At 42.9% G+C, this 27,636-nt stretch overlaps 1 protein-coding gene across 1 annotated transcript in view; it reads left to right on the top strand.

The window, feature by feature from the left end:
* Window positions 1-27,636, top strand: part of BRF1 (BRF1 general transcription factor IIIB subunit) — a 328,507-nt gene that overhangs the window by 212,228 nt on the left and 88,643 nt on the right. The window contains exon 12 of the mRNA XM_088471247.1: window positions 27,228-27,289. Within this exon, the coding sequence (XP_088327373.1) occupies window positions 27,228-27,289 (62 nt within the window). The remainder of the gene's footprint in view (window positions 1-27,227; window positions 27,290-27,636) is intronic.

The following is a 27,636-nucleotide window of genomic DNA, read 5'->3' on the forward strand; positions in this document are numbered from 1 at the left end:
TGCACACCCGGCAGGCTCCCTGCCAGCAGGGTGCCAGGGCACATTTTGGCGTTTTAAAATCGGGCTGGGCTAAAACAGCCTAGCGGGAAGACTAGACCATGTGACCAGATCCTAGTATGCAGTAGATCTTCTATTCTTGGCCTTGGTGTGATGACTCCTCAGCACTACCATGTCATTTCCCACTGCCGTCACACATTTTAGTTGTTTTAAATATGTGGGAGATAGAGCACATATGTGCTCTGAAGTGCAGCCATCTCTAACTGCCGCCTGCATGGCACTATACAATGTAAATATAATGAAGTTCTGTAAAGTTGCCAATTCCGTAATATAACTTTCTGGGAGGTTTTTATTTTTTTGCTGAACAAGAGCAACCTAGCATAGTGTACTCACATAGGGCTCTATTTACTACAATCCGCATTGGGAATGCAGATTGTAGTGTGATAATACCGACTGAATTAGCATCGCGAATTCGGGCAATATCACAGGGATTTACCAAAAATCCCTTGCAGGGTCAGAGCTTGCGATAAAGCTCTGTCCCTGCGAATGCTCTCCGCAGCCTTAGCATGGTATTTTCGGCAAAAATACAATGACAAGTGCTCGCGCATGCGCCGTCTGGCCGCCGCTGCTACCCCGCCCCCCCCCCCGCGGTCACGGATCCCCCACACAGCTGATCACTGGGGCCGGCTCCGGGCTCTGCCTGTTATAGCGGAGCAGGTGTCCGGTAACCGGGGCAGACCCTGGATAACTCCACCTCCAGGCGTTATCATCACAGGGCCTCCCCAGGAATTTTTTTCACAATTTATTTTTAGTAACTTGCACAAAGATCGCATTTCCAATTACAATTATGGGAAATGCGATCTGATTACTAAAAATAAGTGATAATTAGGGCTTGGAGTAGAATTTTACGAATTCTACTCCAATTGCCCTGTAGTAACTTTAGGTGAAACTAAAATAATGCGAAAAGGGTGTCAAAACACCTTTTTTTCACTTTATTTTAGTAAAAATAATGATAGAGCCCATAAACACGTAACCTGGCTCTATGGCACCCCTATGCTGTGCTTCAGTTATAGCAGGGCCGCAATACTGTACAGAGCAAGAGTGCAACTGTACTCTGGTGTTGACAGAGTATAACCTGTCTATAAACTTTGTCTGAGACACACATTTAACATAGATAAATCATGTAAAACTGTGATAGTCATTGTAAATGAACTTTCGCAATTTGGCAAAAGAAGGGTCTGATGCCCACGACAACTGGTTTCTGTTTTATTCTTAACCTTTCCCCACCTGAAACATAGAATGATAAAGAACCATTTGGCCCATCTTGTCTGCCCCTTTAGGGTTAGTTTTGTTAGGGGGATTAGGGTTGTTTTGCCATTAGGGTTAGGTGTTAGGGTATTAGAGTTAGCGGTTATGGTATTAGGGTTAAGTCTGGGTTAGGGGATTGTGTTTGAGGCTCGGTTAGAGTCGGCGGTTAAGGTGATTAGTGGCAGATATGAAATGTTTTGAGTGGTAATTGCTTTTAAATTATGAGCACTACACTTTGTGTCTGAAGTATTGAATCAAAACAGTTCTTCTGTAACCAAAACCAAGAGAACAATAAACTAACAGAGATATCTGGGGGCATATTCAATTGGGCGTGAAGTTTAGCGAGGAAAAAACCTTGCACCCAAGTTTGGATTACAGCAGGTATGTGCTCTCCCGATACCCGCGGTATCCAATTAAAAAAGTGGTTGCGGGGTTTTCAGAGCTGAAAACCCTGCACAGCGTGGGAAAAAAAAAATTACACTTACTGCCCGGGGAACTCTGGTGGCCTCCCCTTCATCTTCTCACTGGAGAGGGGGCTGCTGGGAGGCACAAGAGCTGCTGGGAAATGTTCTCCCAGTGCCCATTACGGGGGGGGGGGGGGGGGTGGCATACTTAACACTGGTCACACGCACACACACTCACTTATAAACATTCACACACACTGACATACGCTGGTTGCAGAAGACAGCACTTTGGAAGGTGAGTATTACTGAGTAAGCTAATTGGAAACTTCCAATTGCTTAATTAGTCATTAGGAGGGGTGCCGCCGGGGTCCCAGAGCATTTCCCGACCTTTCTTCCTAAAATTGTGGGATTTTTTCTATTCTCGCCCCCAATTGAATATGCCCCTGGGAGGCATGAGAATCTGCCAAAATAAAACCCCTGCCATTCTCCTCCATGGGAGGAAAGGTATTTGCAATTAAAAAAATATATTTCTAAAACTTTCAGTGGAAACAAGTAGGTTTGTTTTCTTTACAAAAATGTCCTTATTCTGGATCTCAGAATCCCTTATTTTGCAGTGTCCCTATTTTGTAGCAAAAACACGATCGGTTCCATCTACTTCTCAATTCTTGCAGATTATTTTTTTTGTATAGAAATATACTTATTCCGTGTACCTGCTTACTTTACACATTTTACAAGCATTGAGTCAGTGTGTATAAGTATTTCTGTTTGATGTATTGGGACTTCGTCATGGCTACAGAAATAGCTGTATTTTCAGGTGTGTCCAGCTGTGCTTCTTATGTGTACATGGGACATCACAGAGATAAACTTATTTACCTTTCTGTGACTTTCTAATTATTCTCCAATTCTGTCTGAGAACATGATGATGTCATATTTTCCAGCAGTACAACAATGGCCAGAGCTATAACAGGACTTCCATTTCTGCACAGTGATGTTATTCTGTGTAGCGTGTGTTAATTATCTCATTGCCGGGACAGCCTTTAATATGATGACAGGAATTTACCCTTGAAGGAGAATAGTTACCAAACACTGTTGAAATGTCTAATGAAACCTCTGTACATTTCTAGCAATTCCCGCAATTCTAAAGTGCTTCAAAAAGCAGTGCTTGCCTCCTGTTGCTGCCTTTACTCTGAATAGATTATTTTATCAAAGGCAGAATTACTGTCAACTGAGAATAGGCGGACTGTAGCAAAATCATGTCCTAGATTCTGTGGATTCTAAACTCTGTTTTGTCAGTCAAACTTCAAATACAGTAGTGGAGATGAATAAGGAGTAATAGCTAGCCTTTCTCCTGCCCCATTCTCTTCTCCTGCAGCTTGTGCCATGTTACAGACCTGCCAAGGTCTGCTGTCCCACACCGTGTAGTGATAATTGGTGAACTTTACAGGGTGAACACTGATGCATTGTTTTTCTTCCTTTTTTTTTTCTTTTAGTGCTGTAAGGTATATTGGTTATGTGGTTGCATGCACTCCTATAAGCAGATGTATTATCTGGTGGCATGTCACCTCATATGGTGGTAAAGTAGTTACCTTCACCATCAGAGTTTATTTGCATGGTGCAACAAATTCATTGGCGACTTACAGTAAAGATACAAGTAGGCTTGATGATTGCAGGTTGGAGTAAAGTCTGGTCAGGACCGGGAGTTCCAGCGAGAGAAGTCTTTGAGGTGGACGTGGCAAGAGCGATGGAGAGGTGTAGGACAAAATCAGAGGTGCAGGTGGAACAAATATTCGCTATTTGCTAGCAAGTGTTGGGGGGGATGGGAGTGGAGGAGTTGGGTGGTGTAGTAGGAAGACAGGATGAATTTGAAGTGGATGTAGTCTGCATCGGAGCAGGTTTCCTCCATTGGTGCTCAGCAGATTGGGAGCAATTTTGAAGATAGGGAGTCTGTAATGAGTGCTAGGATTGGGACCACTGGAGACCATGCAAGGTTGCTAGGTTGTTTTATCAAGGTGACTGGAGAGACACAGCAGCTTTAAGGCAGGACAGAGAAGAAGTGGGAGCAAAGGAAAGTTCAAAAGCGATCAAGAAGAGGATGGGGTAGCGGTCAGTGAGGTGTCACTCTGTGCACAGCTTTAGGTAGAGGTGGGAGAACAAAAGACTACAGTCAGAGAACTGTAAGGATGAATTGGACAAGAGGTGTTGTGAGGATGACCGTTTCTATCACAATGGGTGGGAGGATAAGTCCACCCGGAGAAGCTGTAGGCAGAGGTGAGCGTGAAGAGCTTAGAGACAGCAGTATCTATAGGGCTAACAGTTGGGATGTACAAATCCCTGAGAATGAGTGGATAAGTTAGTGGAAATGGATCAGGAAAACCAAGCGGCATTGTTTTCGCAGATTTGGGATGTCGGGCCAGGAGTGCAGTAGATGATGGCTATGTGGTTGGGCAGTAGAAAAAAGAATAGCAAGGAATGAACTTCATAGGAGGCAGTCACCAGGACAGGGAGTGTTGGTGAAGGACAACAAGCAGCTGGGGAAAATGCTGAGCGAGTGCAGCTGGGGAAAGAGTGATAGAATGAATTTGAGTTTGTTGTTGGTGAGGATACAGCTCCAGGGTGCACAGGAGAAGAGGAAGGTGTTATGTGGTGACATGACCCTATATGGTAGCTTAATAGCAATGTGATCGCGTGTGAAGCTACCTTGAATGTATGTTGGTTATGTGAAGCTGTATGAGTATTGTTCTGGTAATGTGGGGGCATGTGAGGCAGAATAGAGGTGCACTGGTTATGTTGTGGCATATGAGGATATATGAAGATGTATTGACTGCATACCAAAGCTGAATACACACTTACCTAACCCAGCAGCCGACCGGCCATCACGCCAACCGAGCAGCCAATTTGGTAAGCTATACACACTAACCTGGTAAGCTATACACCCTAACCAATCAGCCGTTCGTTACGTCTGACCACACATCACAACTGGGCGGGCATTCACAATTGCCCATCCTGTTGTGATGTCAGTGGTCCCTGAAGCCAATGTACCAATATATCTGCATGATATTTTGGCTGTGCTGCAGGGTTGAACTAACGATATATCTACAAGAATGTGTACCCAGCTTAAGAATATGTGCACATGTGCAGTTTTGATCCACTGTCCAGTCTTTTTTTTTTTTTTTTTATTATTTTTGCAAATGTATATCTATCTTTCCATGGTACATTTTTTGGAAAACTGTTGAGCATGCTGATTAATTTCTTCACCAGTATAATTAATCCTTGTGTGCTAATACAATCAGGTCAAGAGCAAATGTATACATACCTTTTAGTATTCACTTTTTATTCACAAAAAAACATGCATGTCAGGTATATTTTTAATTAAATGCTCCAATAGCATGCTAAAATTAACTTAAACACGTGGGCTGCACAGCATATCATTTTTGCTGTAATAGCATGACCATTTGTTCTGCTGCATAATACACTATTTTGTGGCTTATAGCACAAAACATTTTTATATGCTCACCACACTAATTTTACAGTTTAGTGTTAACTGGTTCCCTTTATAGAACGCTTGTGATGAACAACTTTAATGCATTGTATATGTTCTCTGCTGCCAATGTCTATAGGTCTGAGTACACTTTGGTCTCCTGGGGTGTGTAATTCTATTGACCGGAGCTACGCTTTGTTAAATTTTTTCCCCCTGGTTCTTTACTACACTTGTGGATTGTTGTGTATTTAATACATTTCTTTTGTTTATGCTTGACTGTTTTTCTTATATTTTTTTATTTTTTTTATACATTAAACACATTTTAAAAAAACCACAAGCTTTAATGCAATCGTGCAACAGCACATTGAGAGAATACGAGTGCCACAACGTAAAATGTAGCTGGCACGTTTGGCAGTTTTAAAGATTACATAGGTTAAATATTTTATGGCAGAAGCAATGAGGGTGACAAAGTTTGGGTCAATCACGTCAGCATTGATAGCTGTAGTAAAACAAAGATGATAGATTCGGTGTTGTGCCTCTATGGATTGAGTCAGATTGTAAATAAACATAACGTATAAAATAGCATCTATCACATGCAGGCGGCAACGACAGCTATTCATGGGCTGATAGACTATTCATGAGAATGCAGCTTCTAAATTCATTAAGAAGTTACGTCACTGAGGCAGTTCATGATTATGGGCCTGGTACAGCTTTGGGAATAGAGTAAAGTTGGGTACAAACCTAGCAGATATCTGTAAATATTGGTAGTTCATATACACTGAATGACCATCTTCCTGGCAGCCGCGGGTCCCGCTGCCTAGAGGGCGGGCTCGCCACCCTACCTGCGGCGGCTGCTGCATGTGTACGGGCGGTCTGCAGACAGCCCGTACACACTTGCCGATGGACAGATATGTCTGCAGATATATCTCATCGGCTGTGCAGCACAGCCAATGAACATATTGCTGGTACACACTGGCCGACGTGCACCAGATATATTGGCAGATCAATTGATCGGCCAATATATCTGTCAGTGTGTACCCAGCTTAAGATATAGCAAGTAACTGAGCATCTTGGTAAAAACCATGCTGCACTGCAGGTGGGGCAGATTTAAAATGTGCAGAGCATTAGATGTGGGAGGGGTGTGTCCAAACTGACATCTAAATTGCAGTGTAAAAATAAAGCTATGCAGTATTTGTGGGCTACATGTAAAAGCAGCCAGTATTTACCCTACATGCAAAAACAATGTATGTAATTGCACCCCTTGCAGTGCAACCTGGTTTGTCCCGGTACACAGTTACTTGCTGTATCTTACTTTATTCCCAAAACTGAATCAGGCCCTCTGCCTGTAGTGAACCCACAAGTGCCAGACACTGGCCTATAGTGAACCCACCAGTGTAGAGATAATGGGGCTGATTCTGAGTCGCACGCAAAAAAAAAACACACACCAGCATCTGACGGTCGCCCATCTGCGAGTTTATGTAAATGGTTTACAAACTCCCTCCTTTGAGTACATCCATGCCAGGACCGAGACGCCCTCTTCTAGCGCCCATGCACGCTGTAATGTCGATTGGTTGCGTACTTATAAGCCACCATCTGTCGCACCACTGAACTTGCACCAGCCCTATGGCAGGTGCAGTGTCTCCGTCTGACCACAGCCTACTATGTTTGCGTTTGCATCGACACTCCCATAATACGCCCACTAAAATCCCATTTTATTAGTTTTTTTATCAATAGTTCTTATTGAATTTTCAAACAAATATAGGGTACAGAAAGGAAAAAGGGAGGAAAGGAAACAAAAAAACAAAAAACAAAAAAAAGGGGGGGTACATATAAGAACTCAAAATATCATATAAATACAAAAAAAAATAAAAAGTCAGACATGATTATCATATCACAATACCAAATATAAACTAAACACTATAACAGAAAAACATATAGATTACAGTAAATCAATAGGAGGCTGCCTCATTTACACTAAACTGAATCGGATCAGATAGTAAGAACTTATGGAGAAATTGCGCACCTTCCCCTGTCTGTAACAAACTCATGCCATAACTACCACTTCACAAGTGGGGAAGAAGCCTGGAATGAGTAAGGGATTAAAGCAGTTTTCATCTCAAAACGAAACTGAATTTTTTAAAATACCTTAAGTAAGGGAGCGGGGTGGGATGGTTTCCAATTATGGACAAGTGCTGGGACGACGAGCGCTTGTTAAAAGTAAATATTTTATAATAAAGGAAAAACCAAAAAGTTATCGGACAGACAAACAAACACACATAAAACACTGAAACCATATGTTTAAGCTCTTTTAGGAAAAATTAACGGCAGGTCCAAGCAAGCGTGGAGTGGTAAATTGAATCCAAAGCGACCTAGCTGTCCCTACCTTTATCTGCAGCTTCTGGTGCTGGCAGCGTGTTGTATTGCCTGCACTGCACAGGAAACCGCACGAAGTGTAAGTGGGGTAGCGGTGGTTGTGAGCGGCGGCACAGGATGACGTCAGCGCGTCGGTGAGATCGTCAAATTGTAGTCCTGTAATGCTCCACTGTTCTTCCTCCACCCCATCTCTGGGGCCCAACGCGTTTCGTACCTGCCTAGGTATTTTTTCAAGGATAGTTTCCTTCTCTCTGGATACTTCACGCCGTATTTAACCACATTGGAATAAACGTGGCACACTCCTTGAACTGAAAGCAGATTTGTTACTTTATAAAGCAGCCTGCTCAACAAATCTGCTTTCAGTTCAAGGAGTGTGCCACGTTTATTCCAATGCGGTTAAATACGGCGTGAAGTAATCCAGAGAGAAGGAAACTATCCTTGAAAAAAAGTACCTAGGCAGGTACGAAACATACAGTATATGACCTAACACATGTCTTTGAGACGCTGGAATCGATACAGGATATCATTGAAGAGAGCCAGGTCCGGAGAGGGAGATAACACAAGACCGAGCACTTTAATTAAAGAGAATACCTACTCCCCAAATTTTTTACGGAACACTTCCAAAAAAAATATGGTAAATTTGGCCAACCTCCCCACAATTCCATCAACAGAACTTTGACTGTCTGCCAAATAGTGTGTGAACGATCAGGGGTAAGATATAGTCTATATAGTAGCTTAATATGCATTTCTGAATGATTCATTTAGACATCTGATAGGATGTAATATAAACCAATTCCTGCAGAGCGTCAGGGATAGTGGCCGAGGTTGAGTTCCAAACGAGTCTGAGAAGGGAACTTCACACACTGCTGCAATTGTAGCCGAATGTTATACCAGTATTAAATGTCACCTCGACTATTACTAAATATTAAGTGTTATCAAGTCCCTTTGTAGTACGCCCACCGGCCCCTGAAAGTTTATTAATATTCTTAAACCAGTGACTAGTCTGATAGCAAAGCCGTAACTAGACTTCTTGGTGCTCTGTTCCAGAGAGAGCGCATTGGCGCCCCCCCCATTTTTTAAATAGGGAATTAAGACCTGAAAAAGGGCCATGGCTTCATTGGGAAGGGCCAGGGAAGAGATAGGGGAGGCCAGGAGATGCTGGGGATAAAAGAAGAGGAAGCTACAAGTGAGAATGATAATAACCAGAAAAATTGACAGGTCCAAACAGCGCCCCTGCCCTGTGCCATGGCACAGGTCGCACCACCCTAGTTACGGCTCTTTCTGATAGTGATGGTATAAGACTGTGAGTGGGGGAAAACAGCGACTTTTCAAACTGGGAAATGGTAGTAAAATGCCACAAAATTAAACATCCCATTTTTGTGTGTACTATTAGCCACCGCCCGGGAACGTCCATCATTTTTCTGCTACCCTTCTGATGCCACCCGAATCGATCGCACCGCACCTTTGCGTGTTCACTCTGTGTAATACACGTGACATAGGGGTTTTTCAGAAATATACGCTCATGCGGAGTTGCAAATAATGAACATCAGCATTGCGTGTGGCTCTGAATTAAAGCTAATAGGTGTTCTTCAAAGCCACAGTAATATGACTATTAAAGCTTTCTAATATAGTGTATCAAATATAGTTTTAAGTAAATACATATGTATGTACAGATTTTTACTGGAAGGCAGTCAGTGCATCCTGTGACTTTGCTGCGAACAGCAGTTAGACTGACCGTCCGTTGTTCTAGTCTTTCCAGAGAACACCACCTGCGTTCCATGTGTGTATAAACTGCCCACAACCACTTTTTATCGTGTGTCCGTTCCCTTCACAGCTCAGGAAGAATCACTTTACTTTCTAGTCAGACATCATTTAGGCAGCAGAAGGACAGGGATCACCGAAGGGACTTTTCACATTTATTCGCTTGCACACAACATAATTAAAGAGACAAAAATGTGGGGTTAGGGTCTCTGGAAAGGAAAAAAAAAAAAAAAAGTACAATTGCCGGAATCCTTAGACCACCAGTCGCCATAGCTCCTTGGCGCACAGTTTGGGAACCACTGACTTATACTAATATTTACAAATGTAATACTTAAGAAGCCCCCACACACTATAATGGTCAGATTGACCAACCAAGATCACACATGGAGACATTACTTATAGAAAGACGAATTATGACAAGCAGCTGTTCCACCTACAAATAATAAAATATTTACATTCATGTTCTAAATGATGCTAGAAAAAATGACACTGTGCAGACAAAAAAATTAAACGTTAATAGGGTCAGAACCTATGTTGAACCGATTCTGAGTTTGGGAGAAGAGGTAGCTGCATGCTACAGTATTAATACACAGCTTGTGCTAGCCACAGGCGCTCCACGTACAATAACGGCATACCTGTACATCTTTCCCCGAGGTCATCGCTTTATACATATTTTAGTAAAGTAGCTGCTAGATATTGCATGTAAATGCGCACTCATTCCAATCGTTTAACTAAGAAAACTATTTTTCTAAGTTCAAAAAAGGGTTTATTTCTTTAGACAGTAATGATTTATTATTGCTATGACTGTTCACTTTAGATGACAGTACCTTGTCGCACCTTCTCATGTGATAGACGTGCCAGTGTTTTTCTCCATGAAGTTTTTTCTATTACCTTTTTATCTTTGCGTGCCTGTTAAAGGGAAACCTCTATAGTGTGTTCTAGGCCTGGTAAATCCATTAGTGGTGTTTTGACAGAATGATTAAGATTCCACTTTAATTCCTGATGTGTAAATGACTCTGGACATTTCATGAAACCACAAGTTGTTCCTTATCTTTCTTTTTGTTAGGTTTTAGTTGCAAATTGTATCTGCAAATGTTTGTTTTCCCATTTATTACAAGGTAAATGTTACCTAAAACATCTTTGCATTTAATTTAATACACTTATGGTGTGAGACACACCCTGCTGCATCTGCGATCCCAGCACTGCGACCGAGGTCGCAGCCTAGGATCACCATCGGTCGCGATGTTGGACCCTGCCGGCCAGTTAAGTAAGCCTCATCTTATGCAGGCTGGCTGGCATGTGAACCCAGGAATTGGCATCTGTGGACGTAGAACCTGACCTTGCCACTCCCAGAAAACGGGGGTGACGCCCCCATTTCCGGGAACACAAGCCATGCCACCTCCGCACCGCCCTGTAAATGTCAATCAGGTAGAGGCATACGGGGGTCTGTGTGCGATCATGCAGGACAGGTCCTGCGCACATGCAGATTCACTATAATCTGGAATCTGCGTTCATCAACTGCTGAGTCAGGACCTATATCAGATGGGGAAATATATAGTTTGTTTTCTCTTTGTATATGTACGTTTTCCTCCATTATCTCAGCACATGCTCTAACACTGGGGGCAGTGTGAGAGCTTTTTGGGTCTTATGACACCCAGAGTTTTTCCCTTACTGCAGGCAAACACTGTTCTTGAGGTCACCATTTATTATAAGACCACCTAACTGGCTTTATGGTTGTGTGCTCATCATACTTTCTACATCTTTGGCAATAGAGTGTTAAACATGGTTACCAGGTGCACCTTTCTAGTATAAGAGCTTTTATATATTGTAGTTTTCTCAGGAAAACCCTTGTTTTCATTTCTGAGAATTCAGACAGTCTTTTTGGAGAAAAGTGCTCTATAAATATGATTTATTTATTATTATTATATACTTCCCAAACTTAGACCGTCTTTCTGAAACCAGGACAGTTGGCAGCTATGCTGTATGGAGGAGGAATTATGTAATGAAGAGGAGTTGTAAAAAACGTGGTAAGCCAAGGCAGATTGAAAGACATCCCAGTACTCATACGCTGGGTACACGCCATACAATGTGTGTACCCAGCAACAGTACTACACAATTAAATGATATATCGCGCCAGCCGTACACACATCATCATCCGGTGTACAGCCGTGTGATATATCGGAACATGCTACATTTAGCCGCACGGCATTGTTCATTGCATCGTCCCCTCTGCTGTGCATCACAGCAGATGTTACGGTGTGATGAATGACCGCCGTGCACGCGCGATCGGACGTAAACACTATATGATCAGCACAGTGTATTGTTCCGAACCACTATATATCGAAATACAGATCATAGTGTGTGCCAAGCTTTAGATTATAGTTGCTGTGCACATTAAATTAATTTAATGGAAAAATAATTTGCTAACCAACAACATAAACAACATGCAGTTAGTAATGAAAGCACATGGGTATACAAGGTTTTGACACCAATGTCTGTCCCTTTTACATGAGTTGTAATAGTATTATAAAGTACTAGTAAACGCACCGGTAGGTATGAGGCCTAAATGTCTAGTGGACGTAGGGCCTGATTCAGCAAGGAACGCAGTTGCTTATACGCACGCAATCGGTCCATTGTTGCGCACTGCGCATGCATCACAGTGCGCTTGCGCAAGCTAGCCACTGCGATCGGGAAAGCGATCGTAAAGGCAACACAGACCCATGGCAGAGTGATTGACAGGAAGTGCCTTTTGTGGGAGGTGACGGGGGGATGGTCGGGCGAACGCAGGCGTACCAGTGCATTTCAACGCCATTGGCATAGGCATGCATAAATTAGCCACTGCGATACCAGATGGCGCCTGAGGCCTCTCAGCTCGCGCTGAAGTAAGTAATTCCTGAGTAAGGTCTGGGCTTCATTAACTGTCCGATGTTACCGATTGTTTCTCTATGTTGGCCAAGTATACGTATGTGAGTAAGGGGAAGTGGGCGTCCTTATGGTAGGCTGAGATCACATTGCGTATGCAAACATTTACATATCCGCTGATATTAGCAGCTGTGTTGTGTGCATATAAACAGAATAGCGATCCATCGTGAATAAGGCCCACAGAGTGGAATAGTGTTGTCTCCTTTATGTGCGTCAATTCTGCGGGCAGAAGGAATTTAGGGGGAGATTTATGAAATCTTAAGGTGATTGGTTGCTATGAGCAACTTCTCCAATCTCTGTCATTTTACAGGCTGTGCTAAAAAATTACAGGAGCTGATTGGTTGCTATGAGCAACTTCTCTATTTTCTCTTTCTCCAAGATTTAATAAATCTCCCCCATAGTGTCATGTTTTAGGTGTAAAATGTCAGGAGTTCTGTTTCATTATGTTATACAGTAGTTAGCGCTGTGCTGTGAGTTGTTGTTTTTGTTCTGTTGCAAACCAGTGTCTGAGAAGTGCTTAGGTATTAACTCCACAAATTGCAATTTTATTTCTCTGGCTTGGACTTGCGGGTTGCATCCCGATGGCCGTTTTTGTTTTTAGCATTAAGCTAATCTTTTGTGGGCAGCTGACTACTACAGAATTAGAGACGGATTTGTAGAAGGATAATCCTATGATATATTAATCGGGGTATATTGCTACTTATCTCATAATATGCAGTCTTTGCCTCAAGGAATACTTAGTGCTTACACACATTTTCTCCTCCAGTTCTCTATACCGTGCAGTGAAGTTGTCTGTATGTCAGGCTGGTATGTAATGGGGAGCAGCATAAGCCATTTGATACTACATCTGCAGAATGAATCACGGTTGCAGACATATAAATGGCAGCAATGGCTGATACAGTATGCTGTTAAACAGCACAGCCTGACTTTCCAGAACCCAACACAAACATTACTTTGATGTAGAAGTATAGTCTGCCTTGCGGAACATTACAGTTACACGTCTTCTGTACATCTGGAGTTCACATTAACATTATGAGGCACTGATATTGCACACTGGTGCATGGGACCAAATGTAGCGCTTACATCATGGAGAGCAGACAGGTAAGAGATACAGTGCTGAGGATGCTAAGGTAAGATATCCAATGTGGCAAAGAGATCAGACGATTTATATGCTTTTGTGGGGCAGCTGAGACTAGGTAGAGATTATATAGAGGGAAGCACTCATCAGAGGTTTATACGGATAGACAGGCACTCAGTCAAGCTTTGTATCAAGCCACATATATCAATTATGTATGCCAACGTAATATGTACTAATAGAATTGCTAATGAGTCATGTATGCCTGAAGACACCTTGCAGTTTACGCAGCACAAAACATGTGGATTAGAAGATCTTGTCCAAATGGAACACTAAAACAAGCAGATACTCTATTACTGGATCCTGGCAATCTACAGATGTGTCCTCATACATCTAGCCTCAATACGCCACACAGCGCGACTTGCCTGGTGTGAGTGGGCCGTCAGGTTCCACGCTACTCTGCTAGCGTCAGAAATGCATCTAAGATGCGATGCGACTAGGATGCACCAGCAGTGTGCTGATTAATATGATAGACGACACTTGTATATCTGTTTGCACCTGAGCCTGTGTATGAAGGACGACGGAACTCGGAATGAAAAAAGCTGCTGCTGCTACATTGTAGCACTTATACAGATTCAGATGCTCAGTCGCACACAGATATACAAGTGTCGGATATCAAATTAATCAGCACAGTTCGCTGGTGCATCCTAGGCTCATCACATTGCGACTTAGGGGGGTATCCAATTAGCCGCGGTAAATTACAGCAGCTAATTACCTCGCCCGGGGCTATCCAATTAGCCCTGAAGTCGGCCTGATGCCGGCACTTATCGGGGCTTTTTTTTGGGACCTGATCTGTCCCGAAAAAGAATCCACGATAATTGCCATTTTTTTTCACCTGAAAAAAGGCGAAAACACACAGGTTTGTGAGCTTATCGTGGCACCTATGTGTTTTCGGGAGAACTATCCTATTATTTTGACCGATAAAAGGATGGGGAGAAAAAAAACATTGGCAGAAAAAAAACATTGGCAGAAATCGGGGATAATTGGCGAAAAATTCCCGTTTTTTGTTGCCAATCGGGGCTAATTGGATACCGCTCTTTGACGCATTTTTGCCAAAATAAATTGCAAAATAGATGCTCGGCGCTAGCAGAATCTCATGGGCCCTGGAACTCCGAGAGGGGCTTTTTAGCGTGACTGCAACAAAGATGTATAAGGACACATCTGTAGGTAGACCTTCTGAATACAACAGGCCAGTCCTCCTCTTTCAGACCCTAGAAAGGCTTGTTAAGAAAGTATTAAATCATTGATATATCATATAAATAAACATGATTTTGTGAGTGAAGCTTCCAACATGCACAGGTCCTGATTCAGAGCCGGACGCTCTGACCAGAGCGCTCGCTCTGAATCAGGGCCCACCTACATAATTATGGAGCGTCCTCCTGGACGCTCGTATAGCTGTGGGTCACCACCCACAGCATATACAAGCATGCAGGATGATGGTCGCGATGGTCTTGACCATCGCGACCATCGCCACTGCGAGCCGAAGCCTATGGTTGAGTTTCTCAACAGCAAGGCCCGGAGTGATTTTGGCTCTATCAGAGCCAAAATCACTCCCACTGACATCAACTCCCATTGACATCACTAGTGATGTCAGTGGGGCCGGCTTCTGACTGTAGGCGTTCCCTTGGGAACGCCCCCGTCTGGGAGGCACGCCCACCAAAGGGGGCGTGCTGTCAATCAACTTCGACAGCACGCCCCCTTTGATCAGACACAACAAGCGAAGGAAAGTCCTTCGCTCGTCGCGTCTCGCGCATGCGCACGACAGAGCTCACTCCGTCGTGCGCAGTGCAGACCATCGACCCACTTGCGAGCGGACAGCCGCTCGCGAGTGGTTCTGAATCCGGCCCACAGTTATATATGGATTAATGTGGAATTAACAGGAATCCTTACAATGCTTGTGCCCGCTCATGACTGTTACGCAAAAGATAGAAGTAATTTGCATCTTGGATTGACCAATAATTGCTATGTTGTGATATGCCCCTTACCGCATTCATATGCCCCTTACCACTTTAACATCCAAGCAAGCTTTATTGTGATTGCACATGGATTAAAGACTGCTTTTCTTCAGCTCGGTGAGTGTTATGCTCTTTTACCACTTTTTTATACACCTTACCCAGAAGGTGCCTCGTTTTACAGATACACTCGGTGGAAACTGTAAAAACATCGTTTTAAAGTGCATCCTTCTATCAGTGACCAGTTTATTACCCGCCACCTTTATTACATTGCACTCTTCCATGTTCTCCTAAAATATAGGTCAGTGTAGCCTCGCTTATGTCTTAAATTGACTATAAGGAATCACTGGGACTGCAGATATTACATTTTATCAAGTGTCACTTTTGTGTTTTTTTAAGTTTTTATTGGATTGAGTGAAGTGTGCCTAGAAATGTACTTTTCTGCAAAAATGCAGTGTTGAAGGATTAGACCCAAAATTGAATTCAATGGTGGTGAGAAAAAAATCCCATCCTATTATATATAGAAGAAATTGTGGTTGTCCCCACCTGAAAAGCATTTCCCCATACCCACATTTCCCAGGGTTCTGTATTGGTGACTTGACTCCTAGCACTGCAGCACCTACATAAGTGGCCTTCTAGGAGAAATGCCTGCTCTCTGGAGGGATCCGGGTGTCTCCAGGAGATTTGGGAGAGTAGGCCAGGGTCGGACTGGCCCACAGGGGTACAGGGGAAATCCCCACTGCTTGAGGGCCCCACCTCTCAATCATCTGGGGAAACAGGACCATGGATAAACATGGATGCGTTTGGCCTTTACTAGACTTAATGCAGGTTTCATTGAAGTTTATACCCTGGCTGGTGAGTACGGGGTTACCCTATCACGTGCAGTGCATTAATTGGTATGTATAGACAGACAGTATCACTATTGTGCTTTATTATTATACATATGTAACATTATACTGCTATCCTAGGACTAAAGTTAATGGCTGTTAACAATCTGGTACATTATACTGCATGCACTCTATGTATAAACTATATATAAAGGGATCCAGACCAGTGTAGTAGCCATGTTCTTTGCAGGCTGGCTATGTCCTCTCTAAAGGATATCCAAGACACCGTGGTAGATGGCTGCACTGCTTAAGTATGGGCACCTACCACTGCATTCCTTTGGGCAGCCCTTCATGCCCTGCTATTTGGTGTTGCCCCCTCAGATGGCATCTCCAGAGCTGCAGCGGTAATGGATGACCCATGCATGCGCGTGTCATCCACACTGGTGGGAGAGGCTGGGGTCTGCCCATCATCTCCTGGAGTGCTGGTAAAGCCCCCAGCATGATGAGGGCAGGGGGGCCTGACAAATGGTCACGCCCCTGAAATGGCACAAACCAGGGGGTGCGACCTCACAAGTTCTGGAGGTGCCGCACCAGGTGTCATCACCCATTGCAACGCCTCTGCAGTGAAATTATTATGGCGCTGGTGTTGGAGGATTGTATATAATCATGTCATACCACAAGTACAACAAACTCCTGTTGTGTGTTTGGGTTCTACAGTTGCATGGCAGGAGCCAAGAGTGTGCTGCTGTCAGCTGTGCAGAGATAAGGCAAAGGAATATGTAATGGGATGGTAAATGAACTTCGGTTTAACATTTCTGCTAGTCTCACAGTTCTGGCCACTGTTATCTCCTTTCACAATGTCTGAATAGGCAGGGAGTGGGTTGTATATAGTGGTGTGGTGTAATTGATTATAGGTAGGAAGGATAGGTGAGTGCCATGTTTTTACACCCTGCATGTGACAGAGCTGAATGCATGTGAGTACAGGGCATGCAGAATCATGCATAAAGGGGAGTAACTGGGTGGCAACACGGCAATCAGATGCAGGCTAAGTTTATTGGAATCGTGTCAGCGGGGTTATTGGCTATGCAGAGTTGGACATACGTGTAATTATGGATACTTTGCACCTGGTATAGTGCTGGTGCCGTTGCGCATTAATGATGTTATGGCACCAAAGTGTAGGGGATTTGCAACCGCAGACATATGTATGAATCTGCATACGTGGGAATCGACAACTTTATTTTTTGTTGTTTCCATGCACACAGTGTGGGAACAATTATGACCCTCTATGCCTGCTGCTATGCTATTTTATGTGTGTGTGTGTCTGTATAGAATTATCCCTTTAACAGCTAGGTCACGTTCTAGCAGTTTAAACTTAGACCACACAAAAACAATAATTACTTTTCCCTGGGTAAGTGCTTTCCTGGGAATGTCATTTTAGTTTTGCTGAAATACACAAGAAGACATTTGCCACCTCATTGCCATTGGTAAACAATATAATCATTTTTTTGCATGCATTCCATGATTTATTGAGAATTTCCTGCTCTCCGCTCCATTTAAGGAAATCTTAATTTATCTTGCAGTCCTAGCAAAAAATAGCTCTGTCTGCTGCAGCGGAAGCAACTAAACTAATTTAGAAAGTATACATCCTTCTGTTGTGTGTTTGTAATCGGCAGACATGCTTGCAAGGAACGTTGCCATATTTAGCATCTTGTGTCAAGACAATTATTTACAATATCTCAACAGGCTAGATTACTATTATAAAGAATGTGAATCTCCTGCTTCAGTGCCACATCTGCATACCATGTGAGTGCGATATAGAAAAAGATTTGCAGAACATCCCTCTTTGCAGTATGTGCTTAACCATTTCATGCCTGCTCTGCCAAGATGTCCAGAAGCTTTCAGAATTAGGGTCAAATCTCTTGGATTTGGTGGTCATCCTCCCGCAAAGGATCCAGAAAACATGACCTGTTGGGGGTACTTTGAGGACTGGAGCGGAGAGTCACTGATGTAAATGATGGCTTCCTGCTCCATCCGTTTTAATGGGCCATGATGGACAGGGCAAAATTATAATGGTCCTACATCTGGCCCTGCCAACATGAGGCATACTCTAGTAACAGCTCCTCTCTACTTCTCCCAGAAGTACGGTATAAAACGTAGACAAGTGTGAACTAGACCAGTAATCACTATTTTGTGATCACCTTGTTTAACCAGAAGTAACTTTCTCATTCTATTCCTTATGCTGGGTACACACTGTCCGATATAGTGGCCGTTCTATCAAACGGCCGATATATTGGGTGTGCGTCTGCCAGTGTCAGCTGTGCAGCACAGCCGATGGCAGATATATCTACAACAGACCGCCCGCACACTTGCTGCAGAGGCTGCTGGTGATTGACCTCACAACTGGGTGGCACATGTAAATGCCCGTCCATTTGTGACGTCAAGCACGGCACATCGGGCTGACGATTGGTAAGTGTTTATGCACTTACCAATCATCAGGGTGGTGGATCCGCGTCCTAATGTGTACCAAGCTTTACACTGTCAAAATGATTCATTATTATTTTCCGGACAGACTAGAGTCTAGTCACTAGACTATCTTTTGGTAACTCTTTGGAATAAATAGTTTTTTGCCCAAACCTTAAATATCAAATGTCAACTTTTGGTCCTTGACTCAGTCACTGTGTGTAACTTTATGCATGTGTTTGTAATCCATAGAATTGAGGGAAATTAGCTGGTAGCCATTTTCAAACAGTTTTCTTTAATTAGCCTGATGTGACTGCACTTGGGAACTGCTGTAGTTGGTACCGGGAATAAATGTTGTCACCCCTCAGGATCCCCCTGATTTATTGGTGATCCAAGCAGCGGGCTCTGCTTTCTTCAAATGGGTCTTGGAGAAAAAATAGTAATTTGACGAGTTTGTGGAGGTGGGTTGTGTGAGACTGCTACTGGGTTTTGAGGCCTATGTATTAATAATTGTGGAACTGCTTCGACTATTTAGGTTCTAATAAGTCTATGTACTAATAATTGTGGAACTGCCGCAATTAAGTGTCCATATAATTTTTAATGAAAATATCCCCGCTATGTACAAAGAGGAACTCTTTGGGACAGAGGTTGCGGTAACTGATGTCCCAGGGACTTACATCCTCGGCAAATAGTACAAGTCTGTGACGTTTGTGAAAGACTTCTCCTGTGGAAGCTGACACTGCGTATGCGCACAGTGGCAGCATCCAGAGCTGGCCGGAGGCTGCAAGGGTTAGAGATCAAAAGATCTCTCTCCTGCTCCTAAGCATCCATAGGTTTAAAGTAGTTTACACCATCTGAAGATGGTGTAAACTAGCGAGGTCAAACGCCGAAAAGCTTTTTTTTTTTTTTTTGTGTGTAGTTTAGTACATAGGGGTCAGATCGTAGTCCCCATTGATAGTAATGGGGACTGCGATCTGCAGTGCTGGAGGTTTTTGTGAAATCTCCTGTATTGTGCCATTAGTACATAGCTACAATACATAAATTATGCAGAAACTGCAGTTTCTACATTATATTTTGTAAAAAACAGTTTGATGCATAGGGCCTGATTCAGAGACGGACGCAATGGCGATAATTACGCAGATCAAGCGATTTGTTTACCAGTGCGAATGCATATACGCTGCAATGAGCAACATGTTGCGATTGCTTTGTGATTACGCTCGCACAGAGGATCCAGGTAGTGAAAGGTAGTCAGCGTTTGAGGGTGGTAACGGGGGGAGGGTGGTCGGAAAAATGCAGGCGTGTCTTACCGTTTCAATGCTTTGGGCGTGCATAAATTAGCCATTGCAATTGTATTTGCAGCAGGAGAGTTCTCGGCACTGCTGTTTCCGGATGGTCAGACCTTCCACAAGGGCAAGATGGCTGTTCGATGTGCGTCGATGTTACCGATATTTGCGCTGGTACTTGATGTATACAGATGAGAAGGCAGCAGATGGCGTCCCTATGCTCGGGAGGTCATTACAACCTTTAGCATATTTTCACAGCTGTGTTGCCTACCAAATCGCAGCTGCGATCGCATTGGCATCCATCTCTGAATCAGGCCCATGGGCCTCCATATCACAGCATAAATTATATTTTCATAAAAAATATATATATATGTACAATGGGGAACTTGCTGGGACAGCGGTTGCTGTGACCGCTGTCCCTGGCATTTTGTAGAAGTCTCTTACGTTTTGTGTTTTAATTCTCTGGGGAAGCTGACGCTGCTCATGTGCACAGTATCAATTTCCACCGCTGGCCGGAGGGAGAACTGAAGATCTCTCTCCTGCTCCTAAACCTCCATAAGTTTAAAGCAGTTTTACACCATGTGAAGATGGTGTAAACTAAACTAATGAGGCCATACTCTGAAAAGCTTCACTGTTTAGAGTTTGGAACATAGGTCTGATTCTGCAGTGCAATACTAGTGCACTGCTGAACGCAGATTCCCGACGTTTGGGAATCTGCGCAGGCGCAGGACCCATTCTGCGAGTGTGCAGAATGGGTCTTGCTAACTCGCTCGCAAACTGGCAGCAGACTGGCAGTGATTGACAGTCTGCTGCCATTTGTGGGCGGGGAGGGGGTGGCGATGCCCTCAGTTTCCCAAAACGGAGGCGTGTCACTGCCGTTGCCGAGGAGGGAAGAAACCAGGATCTCCTTCGTCTGACGGCGATTTCCTGGCCTCTTCCTCTAAACTGCGGCGGCCGGCTGCGGGACCCCATGGGTCACCGCAGTCGGCCAAAGGTACGCAGTTTCTCCGATGCTGCGTTGGATAACGCAGCTTGTATAAGTAATGCACAGGAGGGTGTGATGCCTCCTACTGCATTACCATATCTGCAAGGGTCGCCATTGCAAAGCTGCCTGCCTGCATACATCATATATCTATAGCCTGCGTGCATACATCATATACCTATAGCCTGCATGCAGCTTTGCAATTACGATCCTTGCAGAATCAGGTCCTGAGATCATAGTCCCCATTGAGAATAAAGGGGACTGCGATCTGTAGTGCTAGTTTGCACTGTGCAGGAGATTTCTGTGAAATCCCCTGTATTGTGCTATTAGTCCATAGCGGAAATACATGAAATTATGCAGAAACTGCAGTGGGAGGGCTGGGAAAAATAAAAGCTTGATACATAGGTCCTCTTAATCACTTTTAAATTTACCAAGGAGCCCTGATTGCCGCCCTGTTTTTTTTTTTTGGTTTGCTTTTTTAAAGTTTAGAGACACATTTCTTCTGGGTATCCTCATTTTTTTTTTTCTGTTTTGGGTCACCGGGATTTAGAAGACATTGATTTGTTTTGAATTAGCTGAACCGAAAAGAAGATAAAAGTGGTTTCTTGTCCTTGTTTACTTATAATAGAAAAGGCTTTACGCACCTGCACACATAACTCTGGAGTAATTCCTCTTTTGAAAAGGGAGTTATGCTGTTACCTATAGCCTGCAGTTATAAAAACCAAACAGAAAAAACCTTTGTTCTTTTGAACCACATCAAACCACACAGATGTAAGCTTTCCTTCTCAATATCATTCATAAATCAGAGATCAGACGGCATCACATCTGTGTTTATGGTCTATTTTTTTTATGTTTTGTATTTTATACTTTAGTTAACAATCTCATTGGAAAACAACTTTTGGAGGTCTATTGGAAAATGTAAACCAATTTACCTTCATCGTCCAATCATTATCAGTGCTAAATGAAGGGTTTCATTCTTTAGAGCAGGGCAACTGCAGAGATCACACCATAGAGGATAATGTTGTCTGTTTACTTTATTCTTACATCACATAATGATATGGTCCCATTTTTTTAATTACATCACTGCTTTTATATCTTTTATGGACTTTGGGGATATGACATTGCAATTGGTTTTATTTGTTTACAAACTCACCTGATGATGCAGGTGCAAGCGGTTTTAAACAAAACCGCCCCCAAAAATCCCAAAACCGTAAAATATCAGTGTGGGAATAACAGGTAGTTGCTATTTGCTCATAAAGATTTTATATATAAATGCTAGTTAGGGAGGATCAGTGAATGTTCTGTTAAGGGTCCAAATGATACTTTTGTTTTGCCTGAATCTTTCAGCAATCTTTATTTTTTTTATTTTTAACAAAATAATAATTGTAAAGCATTTTGGTAGAAAAAAACAAGCACAATTTAGGATTTTTTGCCATAAAACACACTTATTTTTTCAAACCCTGTTTATTATACATTTTGTCAAGTACTTTATTGATACTAATATTATCTGTTTTTGTTAAATCTCGTGTTTTTGTGTGCTTTTTCCCAATTTTGCTTAAATAAATTGAATGCATTTTTATTTTTTGGATGTTAAGACCACATAATAATGGACTGATGTTTTGCATTCTTATAGCGGCCTCCACAGACTCAATGTAAGGGCAAACTTTGTGGTGGGTTACATTTTTTGAAACTGGTTAAAGAATGAAAAGGGAAACAGTCAACATGCATATTATCTCTTTCATCAAGGGATACAATTATCTGCCTTTTTCGGTCTTTTTTTTTTTTTTTCAGGAGTCCAAAATGCCCAAGTCTAGAACAATAGTAACGCAAATATAAGTGTGTGTATGTATATGTGGATGCATATATTCCTTGAAGACAGATGAAATAAAAGTAATCTGAAACATTGGAAGCTAAGGTCTGATGACGTATTATCTTCCATAGAAGGCCATTGACTGAAATATATATATTATATTGTATATGTGTGTATATATTTCAAACACATTTTCAAGAAAGCAGTAATATGCAAAAATTGTGCAGAGAGATTCATTTGGGAGGGACGTGTTCTAACTCATATCTAAATTGCAATGTAAAAATAAAGCTGTGCAGCATTTGTGGGCTACATACAAGAGCAGCCTATATTTACCCTGCGTTAAAGAATCTGGTTTGTTCCAGGTGCAAAGTTGCTTTCTATTTTATGCTTTACCCCCAATTCAGAATCAGCCCCACTGTGTCTCAGTAACGTAACTGGTGACTACCGATATTGTAGGAGGCATTACCATAAATGTTGGTTCCGTGCACAAAATGGCTGTCTCCGCTGTGTATAATTGATGACCGAAATGTATTCCCCATCCCCTTGGCGCTAAACAGTATGGTGTTCATGGGCCTCATCCACTTTCTAAATAGTTTTGTTGATAAGCGGTGATGCTGTGACAGCTCCAGCTCTGGGCTTTAGCGGGTAGTATAAGTAAATTGAGTGGACATCTCAGGGTTATGTTGTAGACCAGTGCGCAGTGGCATTCAGAATACTGTCGCCGGCATCTCGACCGCCGAAATCCCAAAGGTAACTAGCGGGGTTGGGGGCGAGGGAGGATTAGGTTTTAGGGTGCAGGGAGGGAAAGGTTAGGTTTAGGCACTAGGGGGGGAGTTTAGGGTCCGGCACCGGGGAGGCTTAGGGGAGGGAGAGGGGGAGGGTTAGAATACTGACTTGACAAATCGGTATTGTAACCCTGTCAGGAAGTCGGCTGCCGAGATTCCGTGCGCCGGCATCCCATACCCATCCCCTGTGTGCCATTGTTTTGGGACCTCAGGCTGCAGCTCACAATATAACAAACAGTGCATAAAAAACAGATTGGGGGATCTCACTCAGCTCTCTAACCCACAGGCTGTTGTAAACACTTTGTTACTGTTGTGTTTGCCATTTGGTGCCAACGTTTCTGTGTTATGTTATTGGTTGGACAACCTCTTCTGGTGTCAGCTAGCATGGTAAGATGTGTGTGAACGGTCATTAATTGCGTGTTATGCCCAAAGGCATTTTTTTTCTGTATTTGCCTTGTAGCACATACTTGTGGGTGCATGTCAGCCTTCTGATGCCCACTCCTGGGAAGAATGACCGTGCTCTCCATGGTACACTTTGTAATGTGTGGAAAAGAGCCAATAACCCTTTCAGACTGATAAGCTTATTGCAGATCTCTTTTCTCCATGGCAATAGCACAAACATTACCTGTGCACTACTAATAATGAAATGGTATAGCACTACTAATAATGAAATGGTATAGCACTACTAATAATGAAATGGTATAGCACTACTAATAATGAAATGGTATAGGTTAATTGTCAAATGAGATTAGAATTAGCAATTATTTGGATTTGTTGAGAGCTAGATATTTGTTATATGTCCTGATGTGTAAAACAGATTTGAAACAGGGTGTACTTTAGTTTTTTTTTCACATGACCGTGTATGTGTGTGTGATGATTTGTATCTATTTGTGTAATATATGCACACACTGTCATTTAGCTTTAGGAATATTATGTGATGGGAAAAGTGGTTAAACCAAAATGATACCCTCTCGCTGTGTGATCTCATCAGTATAATAGTGAACATCTGTTACTTCTACCAATGCTGGAAATGACTGAGATCTTTAATTAATTCACACTCTCCCCTTTCTCCTGCCAGAAAGCTGGAAGTAGCAACAAATTAATTAGTCGGAAGTACTTTGTAGTAATAGCTGGCCAGACGCAAGGATTCATGATGCACTGTTAATTATGGGTTTTGGACAGGGTTGAGAATGTGGTGTACGGTGGTCCTTAAGACTCCCAGAAAGGAGTTCTGCATTTCCTCTATCCTGAATATACAAAAGTATTGCTTTTTTTTTTTTTTTTTAAATGTTTGTGCTGGGTACACACAGGCCGATCAATGGATCTGCCAATCTATCGTGTCCCCGTCGGCCAGTGTGTACAGACAATATGTCTGTGAACAACGTCGTTCACAGCCAATGAACAGATATGTCTGCAGTCATATCTGTACATCGGCAAGTGTGTACGGGCAATCAGCCGATCGCCTGTACACAGGGGTGCCGAGAGGGGGGGAGCCGCGAGCGGGTACTACTTACCGGGGTCTGGCACAACTCCCCATCCACAGCAGCCCAGCACACGCTGCTGTGTGCTGGGCTGCACTGAGAGACTGTCCGAGGCTGCTAAAGCAGCAGCCCGAGCAGTCTCCTATGACAAAGGGGGGGAGAGCGATCACACTGATCGCGCCCCCCATTGGCTGTGCGCCAGGCTGAGGGGCACACAGCGCCCCCCTCCCCTGCGCGCAGTGCCGCATCACAAATGGGTTTTTCTCTCTCGAAGGGGGCGTGGCCACGCCTTCCACAATTAGGCCACGCCCCCAACCAGTCCGACCCGCTGCAGCATGCAGATGATGATCGTTCAGTGTGTATGAACGACCATCTGCAGATATATCTGTCAGGAGTGTACCCACCTTAATAAATCTACAAAGTGAATGGTGTTTGCCATACAAGATATGTTTACGTAGAGAGTGATGTAAACATTAGATACCACAAGTACAAACATGGAAAGAAAAACACTTTGGGGACTGCGTGGATCTGGAAGATAGTTGTGATGTGTCATATTCCAGTTGGCTGCAGATGAGGGGGCAAGAACAGAAGAGCGATGAGGAAAAGCGAGGAAGGTAGGGTAGATGGGCATGCTTGAGAGCAAAGCAGAATGCGTAACCATGGGAAGAAGAATTAATAGGATGAGGGGAAGGAACGTCAGGGTCAGGCGCAGATGGAGCGCTCCATGGCAAAAAGAAAAATGCGATGACAAAAATACCATGGTCTGAGTGTTGGGGAAGCTGGATCAATCCAATGCTGTCTGATTCTCAAAGAACAATTCGTATATTTGCTTCATTATTACTATGCATCTATACAAGCTGTGCAGAATTGGACAAGAATGGAGTTCTCAAAGCCTGGCCATTGGTTACTTGATAGATTGAAAATAAAAAGTGTCCATTTCCGCATGGGACAGGTGGTGGTATTTCCTCTTGTAGAGAAGTGTCCTCCCACCGGTCTATCCTAAAGTTTTTGTGGAACACTAAAAAATAATACTCAGTACCCCAAAGCTTTTTGCATCTTCACGTTCTACCATATGCAAATCTCCCTCTTCTTCACAACCCTTGAAGCATCTTCATGGATTCCCTGGAACAAAGCTCGGTATACTGTGCCTTGTAGATAGACTCAAGGGCTAACATACTGATCAAGCTTTTGGTGGCATGGCACATATGGTTTCCTGTTCCTCTTCCACAAGGGCTCAAGGTATGGAAAGGGACAGAGTTTAGGGAGGAGGAAGCCCCAGGGATGACTGAAACATATGCCTCCAAAAGCTGTCAGAGAATAATATTTTTCTGCCAAGTGGCAGACTTATTTTTATTTAGAGGTATTAAAAAAATGTCCCAATAGGCAGCCCTGTTTCAGGATATGTACTTTGTTAGGAGGCACACCACATCAAAATGATGAATCTAATGGACTCCTATGCACCTGTTGGCAGACCATCAACTACAGGAAGAAAGGGTGACCAGTCCTGGTGTATATAGTATATTGGGCTATAAGATAACATTTTTGAAGTTCTTTGGAGAATGCTAAATTAGGATTCACTGAGGTCAGAGCAAATTTTTGCCTTCATTTTTGCATATCCCTGTCTTCTCAGTTTTGAAGTGGATAGGGAAACACCAACTTGTAGCCAATCAGATCATCAGAATGTTTATAGCAGCACAGATTATTTCATGAGATACATCTTCTGTAACTCTTGTGAAATTGATGCAAGAAGACATAAAAAAATTGTTATTACATCTAACTAATTTTGAGAATTTAATTTGTGTCTGGCAATCATTACAAAGCAACAGGGTATATTGGGCTGTTTAGCAGAGACTGTGAGAATTGGGTTTGTTAGATGATTTCACAGCAGGAACCTTCTCCTATAGCCCTCTCTATTCACATGCATTGGGGGAATCACAGCTCCCTATTTAGTTTTGATATCTAATGACATTTCACCCAACTTCCTGGCCACATCTTCATGTAGTTTCACTGCTTTGTATGGCCCAAGTTTTCTCACTGTATGGCACTGCAGAGCAATGTGGCACCTTTAAAATTAAATAACCGCTCACCTTGGCATTTGAGAGCTCATCCTGATTCTTCCTTCAGGAAAAAGAGAAAACTAGGGAATTATATTTAACAAAGGATGATCAGAGTGTTACAGTACCGTGGGCAGTCAGTTACAAGTATACTGCAAGCCGATGTTTCCCCTTTAAAATAAAATCTCAGTGCGGCAATGCTTATTTCCCCACAGGTGACAGTGCAGATGATGGAGAACTGGACCTTAATGGGATTGACGACAATGAAATAGACAGGGTGAGACCTCTAATTTCCCCTTTCATGTCATCCAATATAAATGCGTTTAATCAAGACCGCGCTGTCCATTATTACAAAGTTTGTTTTGTTGTGAAATAAATAAACTTATTAGTAATTGCACTGCTGAGAATGTTCCTACTGATCTATTTACTTGATAGGTTACATTGTGTATGTGCCGTGAATATGTAAGTGTCCTGCGGAGCACCTCTGCTCATGAAAATGTTAGTTTGCTGTTTATTTTATTATTCTTATTCACTTTGTCACATTTTTGCCTTATGAAATGTTTACAGTAAATGTTTGATCATCACATCATTTCTGATACATTAAAGCTTACAATCTAACTTCAC

Source organism: Taudactylus pleione, unplaced genomic scaffold (genome assembly GCF_031769625.1).
Source record: "Taudactylus pleione unplaced genomic scaffold, aTauple2 ptg000113l, whole genome shotgun sequence".
NCBI lineage: Eukaryota > Metazoa > Chordata > Amphibia > Anura > Myobatrachidae > Taudactylus > Taudactylus pleione.